The sequence below is a fragment of the Microcaecilia unicolor genome, chromosome 2, assembly GCF_901765095.1.
Source record: "Microcaecilia unicolor chromosome 2, aMicUni1.1, whole genome shotgun sequence".
Taxonomy (NCBI): Eukaryota; Metazoa; Chordata; class Amphibia; order Gymnophiona; family Siphonopidae; genus Microcaecilia; species Microcaecilia unicolor.
Genome location: NC_044032.1, coordinates 113,162,925 through 113,181,064, shown reverse-complemented (window position 1 = coordinate 113,181,064; position 18,140 = coordinate 113,162,925). Strand labels below are relative to the sequence as shown.

Here is an 18,140-nt window from a genome sequence, read left to right as displayed (position 1 = left end):
TCAGGGAGTTCTGGTTGGTCTCAACTCAGGGGTTCCATAAAAAAATTGTACTATTGGTATTTAGTATACCAATAGGCATATTTTCAAAGTACTTAGCCTTTCAAAGTTCCATAGGTTTCTATGGAACTTTGGCTGAGTGCTTTGAAAATATGTCTACATGTGTACACTGGTTTATATAGTCTATATTGGGATATGAACAAGAGGATATTTAAAAACCTGCTTAACCAGGTAACAGTTTTAGTGAAGCGCATCAGCTCCCAGATTTAGTCAAGTATATTGATAACATTTACAATACCTCAAATTAAAACAGCTCAATTTATTAAGTAAAATACATAAGATTTACAATAGCACACAGTGCCAATATACTGAGATACTGAGACTAATAAAATCTATACTACAACAGTTAAGACATCAGGGGTTTTGCCATATCCAGAACAGCAGCAGTTTGTAGCTGTGGAATACAGCTTATCTTCATTTGTCGACTGCTGGCATATTTGTTCTTCACCGTCTATAGAAATAAGTCAGACAATTAGTAACCCTCAGATTCATGGAATGTGCATTTCCAGCTTCTTCACACTCACCTTTTACTCTTAGCTCTGCAAAAAGTTGTCAGCTAGGTATGTGTACCAAGAGTTCCTGTTGTGTGATTAACTAGCTTCCTCCCCTCAATGCTACTTTTACTGGGCCTGATTCAGCTCAGACTTTGGACTGCCTTGGGGGTGAACTTAAGCCATGGTACTTTGTCTAATGCCAATGAATGTCAACTATTCTAGTCAGACTAGACAAAGTTTAAGGTGCTTAACATCCTTATCAGGTTTGAACTGTGGCAGACCAGGGCATCTTACCTGCAACCACTACCTTCTTTCTATTGGATAAGCAGGTTTTACCATTCAGCTGATTAAGATGAATTCAGTACTGTATCACTAAAAACACGAATTAAACAATTCTAGAATTTCTAGCAAAGTCTAGAAAAAAAAAAGCTAGGGCATGAAGTTGAGGCTCCTTGTAGCATCAATAGGAGCCTGGGTATACTAATTAAAATCTGTAGTGTTGGTAACACTTGAAAGTTTCTACACCAGAATTGCATGGAGTGTTCTTGGTAAAATGTTTTCTGGAATCTAATTAAAAGTAAAGCATCTTTAAAAAAACTACCAAAAAACACCTGCACACAAGTACCTGGCAGAACCCCAAATAGCAGCAATATTTGGCAGTTGAAATTTAATGTGGATAAATGCAAGGTGATGCATATCGGAAATAATCCAAAGCATTCTTACCCCACGTTAGGGTCCACATTGGAGGGCAGCGCTCCAGAAAAATCTGGGTGTCGCTGTAGACACGTGGCTCAAAAAAGAAAAAAAAAAAAGCAAACAGGATGCTAGGAATTTATTAGGAAAGGGATGGTGAATAAGACCAAAAATACTATGCCTTTGTATTGCTCCATGATGCGTCTGCATCATTTATTGCGTCAGTTCTGGTTGCGAAAAAGGCAGAGCGTGACCAAAATGATATAGAGGATGGAACTTCCCTCATGAGGAAAGGCTAAAGAGGTTAGGGCTCAGATGGAAAAAAAAAAGGAGGGGAAATGATTGAGGTCTACAAAAATCCTGAGTGGTGTAAAATGAGTAGAACTAATTTTTTTTGCTTGTTCCATAAGTAGAAAGACTAGGGGACACTCAAGGAAGTTACATGGAAATACTTTTAAAACAAATAGGATATGGTAACAGCAGTTAGCTTACTTGGGTTTAATAAAGGTTTAGACAAATTCCTAGAGGAGTCCACAGCCTGCTATTGAGAGACATGGGAAGGTACTTGACATGGATTGGCCACTGTTTGAAAAATGGACCACTGGTCTGACCCAGCATGACTTAACATTCCATGCTGCCAATCCCAGGGCAAGTACTGACTTCCCTCCCCCCAATCTCTTAATATGAGACTATGGACTTCCTCCAGAACTTGTCCAAACCTTTAAATCAAATCAAAATATGCTAACTTGTTATCACAGCCTCTGCCGATGATTTTAGAGTTTAACCATTTGTTTCCTCCTATTTTGTTTTAAAAATTTCCATACAAGTTAATTGAATGTCCTAGGACAAGTTAACAGTTCCACACCACTCAGGACTCTGAAGACCTCAAATCCATCTCTGCTGTCTTTTCCAAGCTGAACAGCCCTAATCTCTAACCTTTCCTCAGAGGAGTTTCATCCTTTTTATTTTGGCTGTTTAACCTTTAATTCTGTATGGTGACCAGAATTTAAATACTTGCCCCATGGAGCAATAAGAGGAATAATATTCTCGATTTTATTTTTTGTCCCTTTCTCCAATTCCTAGCATCCTGTTTGCTTTTTTGGCCACTTCTATCCAAGACATCTAGATTTTTTGTTTTGAGTGCCGACTCCCTAGTATGGACCCCAGCATCAGGTTGGATTATTCTTCCCAATGTGCACCACTTTGTATTTGTCTTTTAATACAACCTGCTATAATAGAACTCCGTACATCTCAGCCTTCTGCTTCTATTAGGGACTATTTTAAAAGGTCAATTTTGGGTTGTTCCTTATCTGCATAGCCAGTTTCATAATATTGAAGATCTGGTGTATAAGCTACCCAGGCAAAGCAGTGCTTACCAAGATACAATTGCACAACCACTACTAGAAAGTTGGCAAAATGAATAGCTCCCACAAGAGCATATAGACTTCTCATCTTGGAGCATGACCAATGGCATGTTACATGGAAAATGCAAATAGGCAGATGTCCGAACAATTTTCTACTTCATGTTTCTGGAGAATAGAAGTTCAGGATAAATTAGAGGTAGTAATTTTCCTTTAGTCTAGACCTAGCCCATACCCTGTAAGTGGGTATATCCTATCAGCAGATGGATCACTATCAAGCACTGTGCAGTCGTGTTCTTCAGTATTTCTATTGATAAAGCTAAGAGTGCCCCCCTTCTCCCCAAACATTGAGGGAGAAAGTGACCAACATGCCCATCTGAGAACGGGAACGTCTCAATACAAGATGCACATATGCTAATTTTCTTCTGTGCTCCAGTTTGAAGGACTTAGTTACAATTTGTTTTTGTAGATAGCAAATGTTACATTCAATATTAAAAGAGATCCTTAGTGGAAAACCATGCCCCTTGCGACAATGAAAACAAAGTAACAGAAGTCTGGGAATGGTCTAGAGAGATTAAGTTAAGTAAGATTAATTTCTTCCTTAGTGTCTGCTCCAGACCATTCCCTATGAGTGGGAAAGAATCCAAGCCAACACTAGCAACCAAGCTTGCCTCACAAAAGAATGGAGACAACCACATGGCTGCTCTACAAAGTGTCTAGAATGGGAATGTGCTCCCAACACCTTAGGAAGCTTCCCCCCACTGCAGTATGCAGAATTTTAGCCTCCTTACGCCATTGGTGAGGTCAGCCTTAGAGGATGCCTCCCCCTGCAAGCAAAAAGTGATCTGATTTCTGAAACTTGGCTGTTTTCCACAAAAAGTGCCCTCTGTTATGTCCTATAGATATAGGATCTGCAGAATCTTATGAAGCACTGGCAAGAGACTAGTTCATATGAAAATGATGCAACAGAAACAAGACCACATGCTTCTTGAGGGGGGGGGGGGGGGAGAAAAAAAAACTGAATGTTGATCAGATGTAATGGCCACCTTAAGGGAGATAAAGGTAGCTGTGTCTACTGAAATGAGCCTCAAGTGCGTAGCTCCCTGCAAAAGGTGGGACATTAGATGAGGGGCAAGGACTCACCCTAGACTGGGCTATGAAAAGCTGCCAGTGCTGCCAGGTGCACCTGCAGACAAAAGGGTCAACCCTTTTCCAAGATATTGAAGTTAAGGCATGAAGAGGCATGCCCCCCCCCCCCCCTCAATCATACTGTTGAATAAAAGCATAAAAAATTGGAGTGGAATGCTTCAAAAAAACATGCAGAGCTAGCTGTTTCAACACTAAAATCTCCTGGGACACGATGGGGCCCACATTAGCCAGAGGCACGGCTCCAGAAAGTCTGGAAAGAAGGGGGAGCAGTAAGTGAAAGCAGATGTTCTGCACATGATTAACAGTTTGTGGTATTCAGAGACTTGCACAGGAATGTTGTATGAGAGAATTGGTCAGATGCCAAAGAAGAACGATATAAAATCAGATTGGAACAAAGAGGTAGCAAGCATTTTTGAATTTTTCTTTGTCTGTCTCTGCTTTCTTTGTCTGTCTAGAGCATTTTTGATTTGCCTTCAGCTTGCTGTATATTGCTTGTGTGTGTAGATATGTTTTGAGTAGAAATGCTTCCTGACTACCCCTATTGATGGTAATCAGCTTGTACACTAAACAAATGAGTAAACTGTTTATATTAAATATGAAATATTCGTCTAGTCTTTTCTTCAAAGTGGCGAGCCAGCCAGGAGTAGGAGTAGGAGTAGGCCGCACACGGAAAAGAGAAGGCCAGACGAATAACAAATTAAGTGTTTGTTGTTAACGAAGTTTTTTACAGGATTTTGAGAGAGCAAGCGTTGTTTAAACCTGATGATTTCTGTGCTCCACTGATGTGGGATTGATCAAACTACTGACGTGGACATACAGGTGATAACTCCTGGGCTTGCTAAAAAGAGAAATAAGAAGACGCGTGAGTAAGCTTACACTGTGGCCTTATTACCGATATATTTGTTTAGCTTTGTAGTTTTCTTTTTTGTATATTTTCTTTGTTTAAGTGCATTAGTATATTTTTGTAGATTGTGGCTTTATAGGAGAAATTGTAATAGTCAGAATAAAATGAAAGGGAAAGGGGCAGATAAGAAAAGCCTCCTGTATATGCTATGTATTTAGATTTAGATAGTTCAAAAAAATGCTCCCCTTTGCAGCATGTCATAGAATTATTCCCATTAGAAAAAAACAGATTGAAAAAATACATGAGAAATGGATCAAATATGATGCAAAAGATTCTGTTTTGAGCTGGTCTCAGGATGGATCGTTTGATCGTCCAAAATTATTATCTCTCCTGACATATATACAAGAAAATAAGAAAAAGAAGAAAAGCTTAGAACAACATCTTACAATTTGGAATTTATTTTCTGTAGCAGCAGATCTTCATGCAGATGTAGAAAAAATACAGCGAGAACAGGAAAATCAGCCTTTGGTTCAGCCTGAAGGTTGAGGAATGTCATCTGTTTTTGATTTCTCGGTGTCTGGCTGTTGCTAAGCTAACGGTTAGAAAGGTCTGAAAGAACTGAAATTTTTTTTGTTCCTTTTAAAAGATTGTTTTAGATTAGATTTAAATAAGTTTGATTTTGTCTTATAAGGTGATCTCTGTTTATTTTAAAAATATGTGTTATTCTGTTTCTAGTTCTCTATGTGGAATGTCTTTGCAATTTAACTGTTTTTTTAAGTGAGATTCCTGCAGTGTTAAGAGATCATCTGGCTTGAATTAGTCACGGTCCTAGCTAGTTCTGTGTGTAGGGCTAATAGGGGAAAGAGGTGATTTAAAATCTTTAATAACATCTGAACAATATGATTTGTCAGCAATTTGGTCACTATGCTTCAGAATGTTATCAGAATGCAGGAATGCCCCAAGTACAAATGCAGACGCAGCAAGGATTAATGCCACAAGTAGTAGGGATGCCTGTGAGTGCCCCGCAGACTGCAATACAGCAGCCGGCGATGCAATCACAGGGACCAGGGGCTGCAGTACAGAGACAGGGTACTGTAAATGCTTTTCCAACTTGGCAGAATACTCCAGACCAATGCTATTGACTGGAAGCAGACCAGTGTCAGGAGGAGGGAATGATTTTCAGATTAGACACAAGGGAACCCTTTATTACATTGACAATTGGCAAATATGGAACTCCTGTGAGATTTTTGATAGATACAGGGGCGAGTACCTCTGTGTTGTGTGCAAAACCACAGGGAGTTAAACTTTCAAATCAGTATAGAATAACAGTGGGATTTACGGGGATAGAACAAAGAAAAAGGCTAACAGAACCCACTCTGGTGCGCTTGGAATGCCAACCGCACGGTTCAAGGGAGGCTGTGGTACCCTTCTTAGTGGCACCTGATTGCCCAGTAAATTTGTGTGGTAGAGACTTATTGTCTCAATTAGGATTGTGTTTAGATTTTGGAAATAAAGAAATACCAAGTTTGCTCACTATGGTCCAACAGTTGAATAATGAAAATAAAATAAGGGTTATGGAAGAATTACCACAACATATTTGGAGTACAAGTGATTCACCATATGGACTAGCCATAAATGCAAAACCCCATAAGATAGAATTAATAGAAGGGGCAAAGGGGCCGAAGCAAGACCCTTACCCCATACGACCTAAATTAGTATCCAAAACCTTGGAACACATTGATAAATTATTGAAATGTGGTATTATTGAACCTTCAGTATCCCCGTACAATACCCCATTGTTTCCTGTCCCGAAAGGGGAAAACAATGTAAGGATAGTACATGATTTAAGAGAGCTAAATGAGGTTACAAAAAATCAATTTCCGATTTGTGCAAATCCTGCTACTCTTTTGCATACCCAGAATATATATGCATATAACACTGTTATTGACTTGTCTAATGCATTCTTTTCAATACCTCTTCATCCAGAGTCTAGGGATTTGACGTCATTTATAGTACAGAGTGAGGCATACAGGTGGACTAGGATGCCTCAAGGCTTTACTGATAGTCCATCGGTATTCTCAAAACAACTAATGATGGATTTAAAGGATTTCAGGAGTCAATTGCCTGACACAGTGTCATTGTTTGTCTATGTAGATGATATTCTACTGTCTGCTGAGACTGAAGCAGAATGCCTAGATTGGACTACAAAATTATTTTTATTATTAGGAGAGTTAGGATATAAATGTAACAGGGAAAAATGTATTATAGCTCAGTCTACTGTCACCTTTTTAGGACAAAATGTTTCAGCAGAACATAAGGTCATTATACCGGAAGTTATATTTTAAATGAGACTCCGGTACCGCAAACAGTTACCCAGTTACGTGCTGTTTTGGGAATGTTAAATTACTGCAGACAATGGATACCAAATTATACACAAAAAGTAATGAGACTTTATAAACATTTGAAACTGCCCGCAGCCACACCAAAGAATACACTAATTGTATTGGAAGAACAGGATAAGATGGTATTGGCTAAGATTGTGAGGGATTTATTATCTCCAGGACCGTTAGCAGTAATAGATATCCAATCACCTGTGCATTTGTGGGTAAAAGACATGGGAAATAGTTGGGCAGCTATGATTAATCAAAACAATGAAGTAAATGCACCAGTAGCTTTGTCAGGCTCTTTTAATCATGTGGAGAAGGGAATGAAAGAAATACCAAAGTTACTGACAGCTATAGTGGCTGCAGTAGGTAAATGGAGAGCACAAATGCCTTTTGTTCCTATTGTAATACATACTAACCACACGATTAAAACGCTGTTGAGCCCTAGCCAGACGGCATTGACAGCCACTAGATTTGGAAAATATCAAGCAGTACTTTTAGGACAAGATATAAGAATAATACCATTAACTAAAGAACAGAGAAATAAGATAGATCTGCTTTTTCCTGTCGATCTAGAGGGTGAGATTGATACTATAGAAATCCCTACATTTCACTGTCTTACTTTTGAACCCTTATCTGATGGGTTAATATGGTTTACAGATGGAGCTTGTGAAAGGACTGTTGCAGGCTTTGCCTGCGTGCAGGTAGATGAGAATCTAAGAAAGATAATGCAAGTACAATATAAAACCCCTCCTGATCAGACTGCACAGCATGCTGAACTTTTAGCCGTTATTACGGCCTTACAACACACTGATATGACTCAAAATGTTACTATATATACTGATAGTGGTTATGTTGCAAGTTCACTACAGTATCATATATTAAAATGGCAGCGTAGGGGGATGATAACCAGTGCAGGTAAAAATCTACAACATTACACATATTGGAAATTGCTGTTTGAAATTTTGGCAAAAAGGGAACGTGAAGGTAGAAAAACTGCAGTTGTGTGGACCCCGGCCCACACTGAAAGGCCAACCTTTGAGGCACTAGGTAATGCAATGGCTGATGCAGCAGCAACGGAGGTGGTTAAGCAAAGTGAAAAGATTTTGTATAATACTAGACAGACACAGGAAGGGCCACTTACGAATGTAGATAAGATTGAAATGTGGCAGCCAGAGGGACAGGAAAGTGGAAAATGGTTGAAGAGAGGATGTATGAAATTGGGAAGTGAATGGTTTAATGCAGAAGAAGGATTACCTTGTATGCCAATGAGCCAGGCGATTAAGGTATTGGCTGGTTGGCATGCAACCATGCATTGGAATAAGGAAACAATGAGACAACAGTTTGAACAAAGGTTTTGGACTTTAAAAATTGATAACCTGATTCAACAGGTTGTGCAAAATTGCATGGTATGCAATATTAACATACCTAAACGAGGTCCTAAAATATCGCCTGGGACACTTCCAATACCAGAAGGCCCAGCAAAAGAATGGTATATTGATTTTACCGATATGATTGTTCCAGTGCAGGGAAAAAGGTATTTGTTAGTTTGGGTGGATGCTTTTTCAAGGTGGGTAGAAGCATTTCCATGTAAAAGGGAGACAGCACATGAAGTGGTACAATGCCTGGTAACTCATATTATGCCAAGACATGGGTGTCCATCTAGAATAATTTCTGATAACGGGACACATTTTAATAACAGTGTTTTGAAAGAAATGGAAACGATTATGGGTTTAACACACAGAAAGGTATCAGTGTATCGCCCCACCTCCAATGGTTTGGTGGAGCGCTACAAGGTAAAATTATGTATAATCATACCTGATAATTTTCTTTCCATTAATCATAGCTGATCAATCCATAGACTGGTGGGTTGTGTCCATCTACCAGCAGGTGGAGATAGAGAGCAAACTTTTGCCTCCCTATATGTGGTCATGTGCTGCCGGAAACTCCTCAGTATGTCGATATCAAAGCTCCATCCGCAGGACTCAGCACTTAGAGAATTACACCCACGAAGGGACACTCTGCCCAGCTCACCACCGCCGAAACGGGGGAGGGGAATTAACCCAGCTCATCCCCACACAAGTGGGGGAGGGGAATCCGTCCAGCTCATCCCCGCGGAGCGGGGGAGGGACACCACACCCGCCGATGCGGGGGGGATCTGGCTTATCCTGCAACCGCAACCGCGGGAAGAGCTGACTGACCCTAACACCGCCGAAGCGGGAGGGGTACAAAGCTGCCCTACAGCCGCACGAAGCGGGAGGGAGTGCCGGCAGAATTTATGTCTCAATCCAGCCCCGTAAAACGGAGGGGAGAGGAATGCAGCAGCTCACTGTAACACAAACTCGTCTCAACTCTTGAAGAATCCAAGTGAAAGAACTTGAACACGAAGTCTTTCTGAAATAACTGAAGACTAAACTTGAACCTGAAATGCAACCAGAATAAAAACAGAACAGATATCTGGGAGGGGCTATGGATTGATCAGCTATGATTAATGGAAAGAAAATCAGGTATGATTATACATAATTTTACCTTCCATATCATCAAGCTGATCAATCCATAGACTGGTGGGATGTACCGAAGCAGTACTCACCCAGGGCGGGACATTGAAATCCCTGACCTCAACACTGAAGCTCCAAACCGGGCCTCCGCCCGTGCAGCCACAGTCAAACGGTAATGCTTGGAGAATGTATGAGCCGAAGCCCAAGTTGCCGCCTTGCATATCTCTTCCAAGGAGACGGATCCGGCCTCTGCCATCGAGGCCGCCTGAGCTCTCGTGGAGTGAGCCTTCAGCTGGATAGGCGGCACCTTCCCCGCGGCCACATAAGCCGCTGCAATGGCTTCCTTGACCCATCTTGCCACTGTAGGCTTAGCAGCCTGCAGACCCTTACGAGGACCTGCAAACAGGACAAACAGATGATCCGATTTCCGGAAATCATTGGTCACTTCCAAGTATCTGAAGAGGACTCGTCTCACATCCAGATATTTAAGAGCAGAGTACTCCTCTGGGTAGTCCTCCCTACGAAAGGAAGGGAGACAGAGCTGCTGATTCACATGGAAGCGAGAAACAATCTTGGGCAGGAAGGAAGGCACTGTGCAAATAGTCACTCCTGCCTCAGTGAACTGCAGAAAAGGCTCTCGACATGAGAGCGCCTGGAGCTCGGAAACTCTTCTGGCTGAAGTGATAGCCACCAAAAAGACTGCTTTCAACGTCAGGTCTTTCAGAGATGCCCTCGACAAGGGTTCAAAAGGCGGCTTCTGCAATGCTCTTAGCACCAGGTTGAGATTCCACGCAGGCACCACTGAGTGCAGAGGAGGGCGCAGGTGATTAACTCCCTTGAGAAAGCGCACCACATCTGGCTGCAAAGCCAGGGAAGCACCCTTCAGGCGGCCCCTGAAGCAAGCCAGAGCCGCTACCTGGACTTTAAGGGAACTGAGCGACAGGCCTTTCTCCAGACCTTCTTGCAGGAACGCCAACACTGAAGAAATTGGAGCAGTGAAGGGAGAAAGTGAGCCTGCTTCACACCATGCTGCAAAGATACGCCAAACCCTGGCGTAAGCAGTAGAAGTAGAGCGTTTCCTCGCTCTCAGCATAGTGGCGATGACCTTGTCTGAGAAGCCCTTCTTCCTCAGACGCTGCCGCTCAATAGCCAGGCCGTAAGACCAAAGGGAGAGGGATCCTCCATCACCACGGGACCCTGATGTAACCGGCCCTGCTCCACTGACAGCCGCAGAGGATCGTTGACTGAGAGCCTGATCAAGTCCGCATACCAGGGACGTCTGGGCCAATCCGGACCCACCAGGATTACCCTGCCGGGATGCTTTGCCACCCGGTCTAGCACCCTGCCCAACATGGGCCAGGGCGGGAACACATAGAGGAGCTCTTGTGTCGGCCACTGTTGGAGAAGAGCATCTACTCCCAGGGATCGAGGGTCCCGTCCTCTGCTGAAAAAGCGCGGCACTTGGCAATTGGCCGATGACGCCATCAGATCTAGGCTCGGCTGGCCCCAGCGCTTCGTGATGTCCAAGAACGCCTGAGCAGATAGTTGCCACTCTCCGGGCTCCAAGGTATGGCGACTGAGAAAGTCCGCCTTGACATTCATGACTCCGGCAATGTGGGCCGCTGAAAGCTGCTCCAGGTTCGCTTCCGCCCACTGGCAAAGACTCATAGCCTCCTTGGCTAGAGGGGTGCTCTTGGTACCTCCCTGGCGGTTGATATAGGCCACAGCCGTGGCATTGTCCGACAGGACCCGTACAGGCTACAACACCAGTACCGGGATGAACTCCAATAATACCAACCGAATGGCTCTGAGTTCCAGGAGGTTGATAGACCACTTGCCTCTGCAGGAGACTAGAGCCCCTGCGCTGTCCTTCCCAAGCAGTGGGCTCCCCAGCCCATCAAAGAGGCGTCTGTCGTGACGACAATCCACTCCGGGGTCACCAGAGGCAATCCTGCAGACAACTTGTCTGTCTGCGTCCACCAGTTCAGCGCCTTGCGCACTGCTGGGTCCACGGGAAGGCGCACAGCATAATCCTCCGACATCGGAGTCCAGCGCAGCAGCAGAGATAGCTGTAGTGGTCTCATATGAGCCCTGGCCCAGGGCACTACTTCCATCGTGGCCGTCATAGAGCCCAACAGCTGCACGTAGTCCCAAGCCCGAATAGGAGAGGCTACTAGGAACTAGTCCACCTGAGCCTGAAGCTTGACAATCCGATTGTCTGGCAGGAACACTCTGCCCACTTGGGTGTCGAATCGAACTCCCAGATACTCCAGGGACTGAGTCGGGCGCAGCTGGCTCTTCTTCCAGTTGATGATCCATCCCAGGGAGCTCACAAGAGAAACTACCCGGTCCATAGCTTTGCCGCACTCTGCATAAGAGGGGGCTCGGATCAACCAGTCGTCCAGATAAGGATGGACTTGTACTCCTTCCTTTAGCAGGAAGGCCGCTATGACCCCCATTACTTTGGAAAAGGTCCACGGAGCAGTAGCCAACCCGAAAGGGAGGGCTCTGAACTGGAAGTGTCGTCTCAGGACTGTAAAACGCAGAAAGCGTTGGAGAGGAGGCCAGATGGGAATATGCAGGTACGCTTCCTTGATGTCCAAGGAAGCCAAGAACTCTCCTGCCTTCACTGCCGCTATAACAGAGCGGAGAGTCTCCATGCGAAAGTGCCTCACTTTCCAGGCCCGATTGACCCCTTTGAGGTCGAGGATAGGCCGGACAGAACCTCCTTTCTTTGGAACCACAAAGTAAATGGAGTAACGTCCCTTGCCAATCTGATTTTTTTGGCACCGGAACGACCGCACCCAGGCGGATCAGGTTGTCCAAGGTCTGCTGCACTGCCACAGCTTGACCGGAGACTTGCAGGGAGAGAGTACAAACCCGTCTCTTAAGGGTTGGCAGAACTCTAGCTTGTAGCCGTCTCTGATGACTTCCAGCACCCACGCGTCTGAAGTTATAGTGGTCCACTCGCCCAGAAACGAGGACAGCCGTCCTCCAATCTGCACTGGGGCGTGGACCAAGGCCCCGTCATTGGGTACGAGACCCTGGGGGAGGACCGGAGGGAGCACCCCCGGGACGGCGGTCTCTGCGAAAGGAATGCTGCTTGGGGGAGAAATTCCTCTTGAAGGAAGAAGGGGCAGAGGAACCCGACTTGCCCGGGCAGTACCGACGGGCTTCCAGCAACCGTCCTCTGGAGGTACCGGGACGAGTACTAGCCCGAGCCCTGACCTCTGGTAATTTCTTGCCCTTAGACGTGCCGAGATCGGTCACGATTTTGTCCAGCTCGACCCCAAAGAGCAGCTTGCCTTTAAAAGGCAATCTAGCCAGGCGGGATTTAGAGGCGTGGTCAGCAGACCAATGTTTCAGCCAAAGCCACCGCCGCGCAGAGACTGTCTGAGCCATGCCTGTAGCTGAGGCTCTCAAGACATCATACAGCAAGTCTGCCAAATAGGCTAAGCCCGATTCCAGGGCCGGCCAATCAGCCCTCAAGGAAAGATCCGAGGGGAAAGCCCGCTGCACCATAGTCAGGCACGCCCTGGCCACATAGGAGCCGCAAACTGAGGCCTGCAAACTTAAAGCAGCTGCCTCAAAGGACGACCTTAAGGCCGCCTCCAATCTTCTGTCTTGGGCGTCCTTTAGGGCCGTGCCACCTTCCACCGGCAACGCCGTTTTCCACGGTAGGCCACAGATAGGCCTCACTTTCACTCACAGCCAAAGGATAGAGGCGGGACATAGCCCTAGCCACTTTAAGGCTCGTTTCCGGGACATCCCATTGAGCCGCAATTAAGGTGTGCATGGCATCATGCACATGGAAGGATCTAGGCGGGCGCTTCGTCCCCAGCATAATGGCAGAGCCAACAGGGGCTGAGGGAGAGACGTCCTCCGGAGAGGAAATCTTCAAAGTGTCCATGGCCTGTAAAAACAGGTTGGGCAAATCCTCTGGGCTAAAAAGCCGCGCTGCAGAGGGGTCATCCGCTCCAGCCGAGCGGGGATCTATCTCCTCCAAGGAATCCGCAAAGGACCGTTGGGAGACCTCAGACACGCTGCCCTCATCTACATCGGAGGAGACAAAGTCCTCCAAGGCCTGGAAATCAACCCGAGGGCGTTTACCTCTGGGAACCTCAACCTCTTTATCAGAAGAGGGAGCAGGGGCAGCGTTTTGCATGAGGAAAGCCTGATGCAGCAGCAAAACAAACTCGGGGGAGAAACCCCCCAGACTGTGCACTTCCGCAGCCTGGGCAACAGCCCTAGACGCACTCTCAACCGGCGCTCGCAATAGCGGGGGAGAGACATGCTGCGCATCCAAAATGGCGTCCGGCGCGAAACTCCGCGAAGGAGCCGCGCGGGAAGAACGGCGCTTAACTTTAGCCGCTTGTGCCGTCGCCCAAATTAAGGGCGTTCATGGCATTAATGTCTCCAACCTCAAGGGCGGCCCACGAAGAAGCCGTCCGAGCCGCGTGGCCGGCCAAGATGGCGGAGGCGAGGAGCGGGGGAGGAACGACCAGGACATTCATCGGTCACTAAACTGTCACCCATCAAGGGCGAATCAGGTTGTAAAACCCCCGCATCCCCTCTAGAAGCGCTCCAGCGATCCGGGGAGCGACCCTTTGCGCCCTCGCCCTCCGACGCCATATGCCACGAGGAGAAGAATCGGGGAACCCCCTGCCCGCTATAAAAAGGTAAATTACCTGCTTGCCGCTCCGAGCTGTAACGAACTGGTGTCCCAGTGAGTAGCTGCAATGAACGTTTAAAGAAACGTCGAATTAAACGCCTTTAAAGACGTTAAAATTTTTTTTTTTTTTTTTTTTAAACGGAGCCAGCGGGAGGGGGGAGAAAAGGAGGGACCTGGCACCACCAGGTTTGCACTTGCTCAAAAGAGCCCTCAACCCCAGGCCTCAACAAAACCTAAGGATTAGGCTTGGAGGCCTAGCCAGAGCTGCTGCTGTGTGTGACCACCACCTGCTGAGATAGAGAACATACTGAGGAGTTTCCGGCAGCACATGACCACATATAGGGAGGCAAAAGTTTGCTCTCTATCTCCACCTGCTGGTAGATGGACACAACCCACCAGTCTATGGATTGATCAGCTTGATATGGAATGGTATTTTAAAAACTAAATTGAGAGTATTACTGAAGGCTTTAAACAAGGAAACAGCAGGTAAACCATATACCTGGCTTGATTTGTTACCATTAGCTTTGATGGTTATAAGGGCCCAACCTAATGGGCGTACTAAATTGACCCCATTCCAAATTCAGACAGGACGTCATTTCTTCCCGATGCAGACAGCAAGTACTGATAGCACAGCTCAGTACTGGCAAAAGCTACAACCTATGTTGAACCTGACAAGTGATATGATCCGAACAAATGTAGTATCACAGGCAGGAACTACTAATGATGTTTGTGCTTTTAAAGTAGGTGACCTAGTGCTACGAAAGAACTTTACACATAAAACATGGAAGGATCCTGTGTATGTAGGGCCTTTTGCTATCACGGCCCTTACTCAGACCGCTGCCTGTCTGGAAGGTCATACTTCTTGGATACACTTATCAGATATTCGACGAACTAATAATATTGAAATGGACAAAATAAACAAACATGTCCCGAAACATGATGGTATTGGGATGTTGTTGTTTGTTAATGGACAATGAACACATATGATAATAGACTTGTTGCAGCGGCCAAGATGTTGAATCTGACTGATTGTATCATATGTGCCCACATCCTTGTCCTTGCCAGCTATGATATATGGGACTACAATGATAAAATTGAGTGGGCACCATGACTGTGATCCCAATAATACCTGTGTAAGGGATGATGAAAACCTTCATTGGACAAATGAGACTATATTGCTTATGGACAAGTGCCCACAGACATCATGTTGGTGTCTGATTAATAGTATGACAGCTGAACACATTCCCCCGATAAAGTGCACTTACACGCAGAATGTTGTAACAACTGATTCAATGAATGTTATGCTTTTAATGCCACATCAGCTAATGAAAAGTAAGAATGAATGACAGTGCACTTCCCTTTAATGAAGCTCACTGTCCTATAAATTATATACCTCAAGAGATATAAATTTTGTACCCTAGTACAATTGAATCTGTTTAATGCAACATGTATTAGCATGTTTGCAAAGATGTGCCAGGATGTTTTTAAAACAATGATAACTGAAATTCAGAATAAATAGAACTTTAATATGTCAGCCAAAAATATTGAAAAAGCGTGCAGAAACTGAATGCCACAAACAAGGGGGGAGGAGATTTAGAAAGGAGGTAAGAAAACAGACTGGAGCTGAAACAGATGTGTTGAGGCCTGGAATATCAGTCCTCAAAGGGAGGATGTTGAATAAAAGCATAAAAATGTTGAATAAAAGCATAAAAAATTGGAGTGGAATGCTTCAAAAAAACATGCAGAGCTAGCTGTTTCAACACTAAAATCTCCTGGGACATGATGGGGCCCACATTAGCCAGAGGCACGGCTCCAGAAAGTCTGGAAAGAAGGGGGAGCAGTAAGTGAAAGCAGATGTTCTGCACATGATTAACAGTTTGTGGTATTCAGAGACTTGCACAGGAATGTTGTATGAGAGAATTGGTCAGATGCCAAAGAAGAACGATATAAAATCAGATTGGAACAAAGAGGTAGCAAGCATTTTTGAATTTTTCTTTGTCTGTCTCTGCTTTCTTTGTCTGTCTAGAGCATTTTTGATTTGCCTTCAGCTTGATATATTGCTTGTGTGTAGATATGTTTTGAGTAGAAATGCTTCCTGACTACCCCTATTGATGGTAATCAGCTTGTACACTAAACAAATGAGTAAACTGTTTATATTAAATATGAAATATTAGTCTAGTCTTTTCTTCAATACCAAACTCATGCAGAGGTAGAGTGCTTCCTAGAACTAAGGTGGAGATGACTATAGCCTTTTAAACAGCTGTGCCTACTCAAGATCATGCTGTAAGTTAGAACTGATCCGTCTGGCATGTGTCAGGCCCCTGCAGGAGCAGAGTCAACTGAAAAGGCTCCCCAATGAACTGCATCAGGTCACTGAATATGGTTGTCAGGGCCAATCCAGGCCTATTAAAAATCCCTGCCTCTTGAGCTTTGATCCCTTGAATGACTGCTGAGCAAAGGCCACAGCAGACATGAACAGCAGCCCCCAGAGGGGCCACTACTAAGCTAAGTATGTCCCGACATTGTTCAGCTGTAGAAAGGGCCTGATCCTTGACTGGCAGCCCCCAGCATTAAACCTTGGCCTGGAAGGCTGCCTCCAAGAGGGACCATTCCCCTATATCCAGGTTCTTAGAGATAGTCCACTTGCACATTGGACACTAAAGAAACATGAGATCCTGTGCAGACTGATTGCATTATTGGCTCATTGTCTACTAAAATAACCTGGACTACCTTGTGGATGAGGAGAAGCTGCAAAATGGACCTGGTTTCCAGGTGCCTGACCATTGTGCTCCTCTCCCCCAATCATAATGACTGGCATCTGTTGTCTCGCCCAGTGTGCCCCTCCCCCAACCAGAATGACTGGCATCTGTTGTCTCGAGGTTCATGCCCTTTGACAGTTGGCCTCATCTAGTCACCAGAGAAGACTCCTGCACCAGCTTCAAGATCACTGGGAGAGAGGGAGAGGACACTGCCTGGATATTTGCCACTTGGAGAGCTGAAGACAGACTTTGCCCACAAGGGCGTTGAATTGTTTCTTTGTGGGCAAGAGTTTGTCCACGCTGACTACCCAACTGAGGTGCTGGAGAAAACCGGCTATCGTCAGGCAGCATTCCTCCTCTCGTTGAAGGACCTGGCCCAGTCATCTAGGTAAGGATGAACCAATACCCCCCCCCTCCTCCCTGAGATGAGCTGTCATCACAATTGCCACCTTTGAGAAGGTTCTTGGTGCTGTGCAAGACAAGAGAGCCCTGAACTTAAAATGGCACCCCAGAATCACAAATAAGAACCTGCAATGTCTGGATGGATATGTGCAGACAAGCCTTGGACAAACCGAGGTAAGAAATAGTCCCTTGCCTATAGGGGGTATTTCTTACCTCTGACTGCAGGGGTCTCCACCTGAAAAGGAAGCCACCAAGGGCTCTGTTGATGTCCAAGGTCATTTGAAAAAAGAACCCCCTTTGAGTACCAAATTAGATGGAATATCTGCCAGAACCTCATATGGAGGGACTGGGACTATGTGTCCCATCATTTGCAGCCTGCAGCTTTGTGCTACCCTGCAAGGAGATACCACACAGGCTAGGAAGAGGATGCCAAATTCCAGAAGTGAACTGTAGCACATCTGGAACCCAGTGGTCTGATGTAGCCTAGGTCCAACTCAAAGTGCTGCAACCAATGAGCTCCATACTTCCATTTTTTTTTTTTTGGGGGGGGGGGGGGGGGGGGGAGGAGCCAAGAACTCATGAAGTATCCTAGTTGAGTGCCCAGCATCTCTGGGCTGGCTCCTGGAGGTTCCCCTAAAGCTTGCTTGCTATCTGCTCTCCAGTAAGCAAAGAACCTTTTGACTCGTCTGACTAGTCCAAATCAGTCACTGGCTTCTACAGATCTTCCCCAAAGATTGCCCGGCCCTGAAAGGGCAGCCATTTGGAAGCTATATCAGCTGACCACTGATGGAGTCAGAATGATCCTCTGCCACAGAAAAAGCTAGGTA

General features: G+C 45.3%; 1 protein-coding gene across 1 annotated transcript in view; it reads right to left on the bottom strand.

The window, feature by feature from the left end:
- Positions 1-296: 296 nt before the first annotated feature.
- CCNB1 (cyclin B1) overlaps positions 297-18,140 on the bottom strand; it is a 52,973-nt gene continuing 35,129 nt past the window's right edge. Inside the window, exon 9 of the mRNA XM_030193219.1 lies at positions 297-508. Coding sequence (XP_030049079.1) covers positions 404-508 — 105 coding nt within the window. The 3' untranslated portion in view covers positions 297-403. The remainder of the gene's footprint in view (positions 509-18,140) is intronic.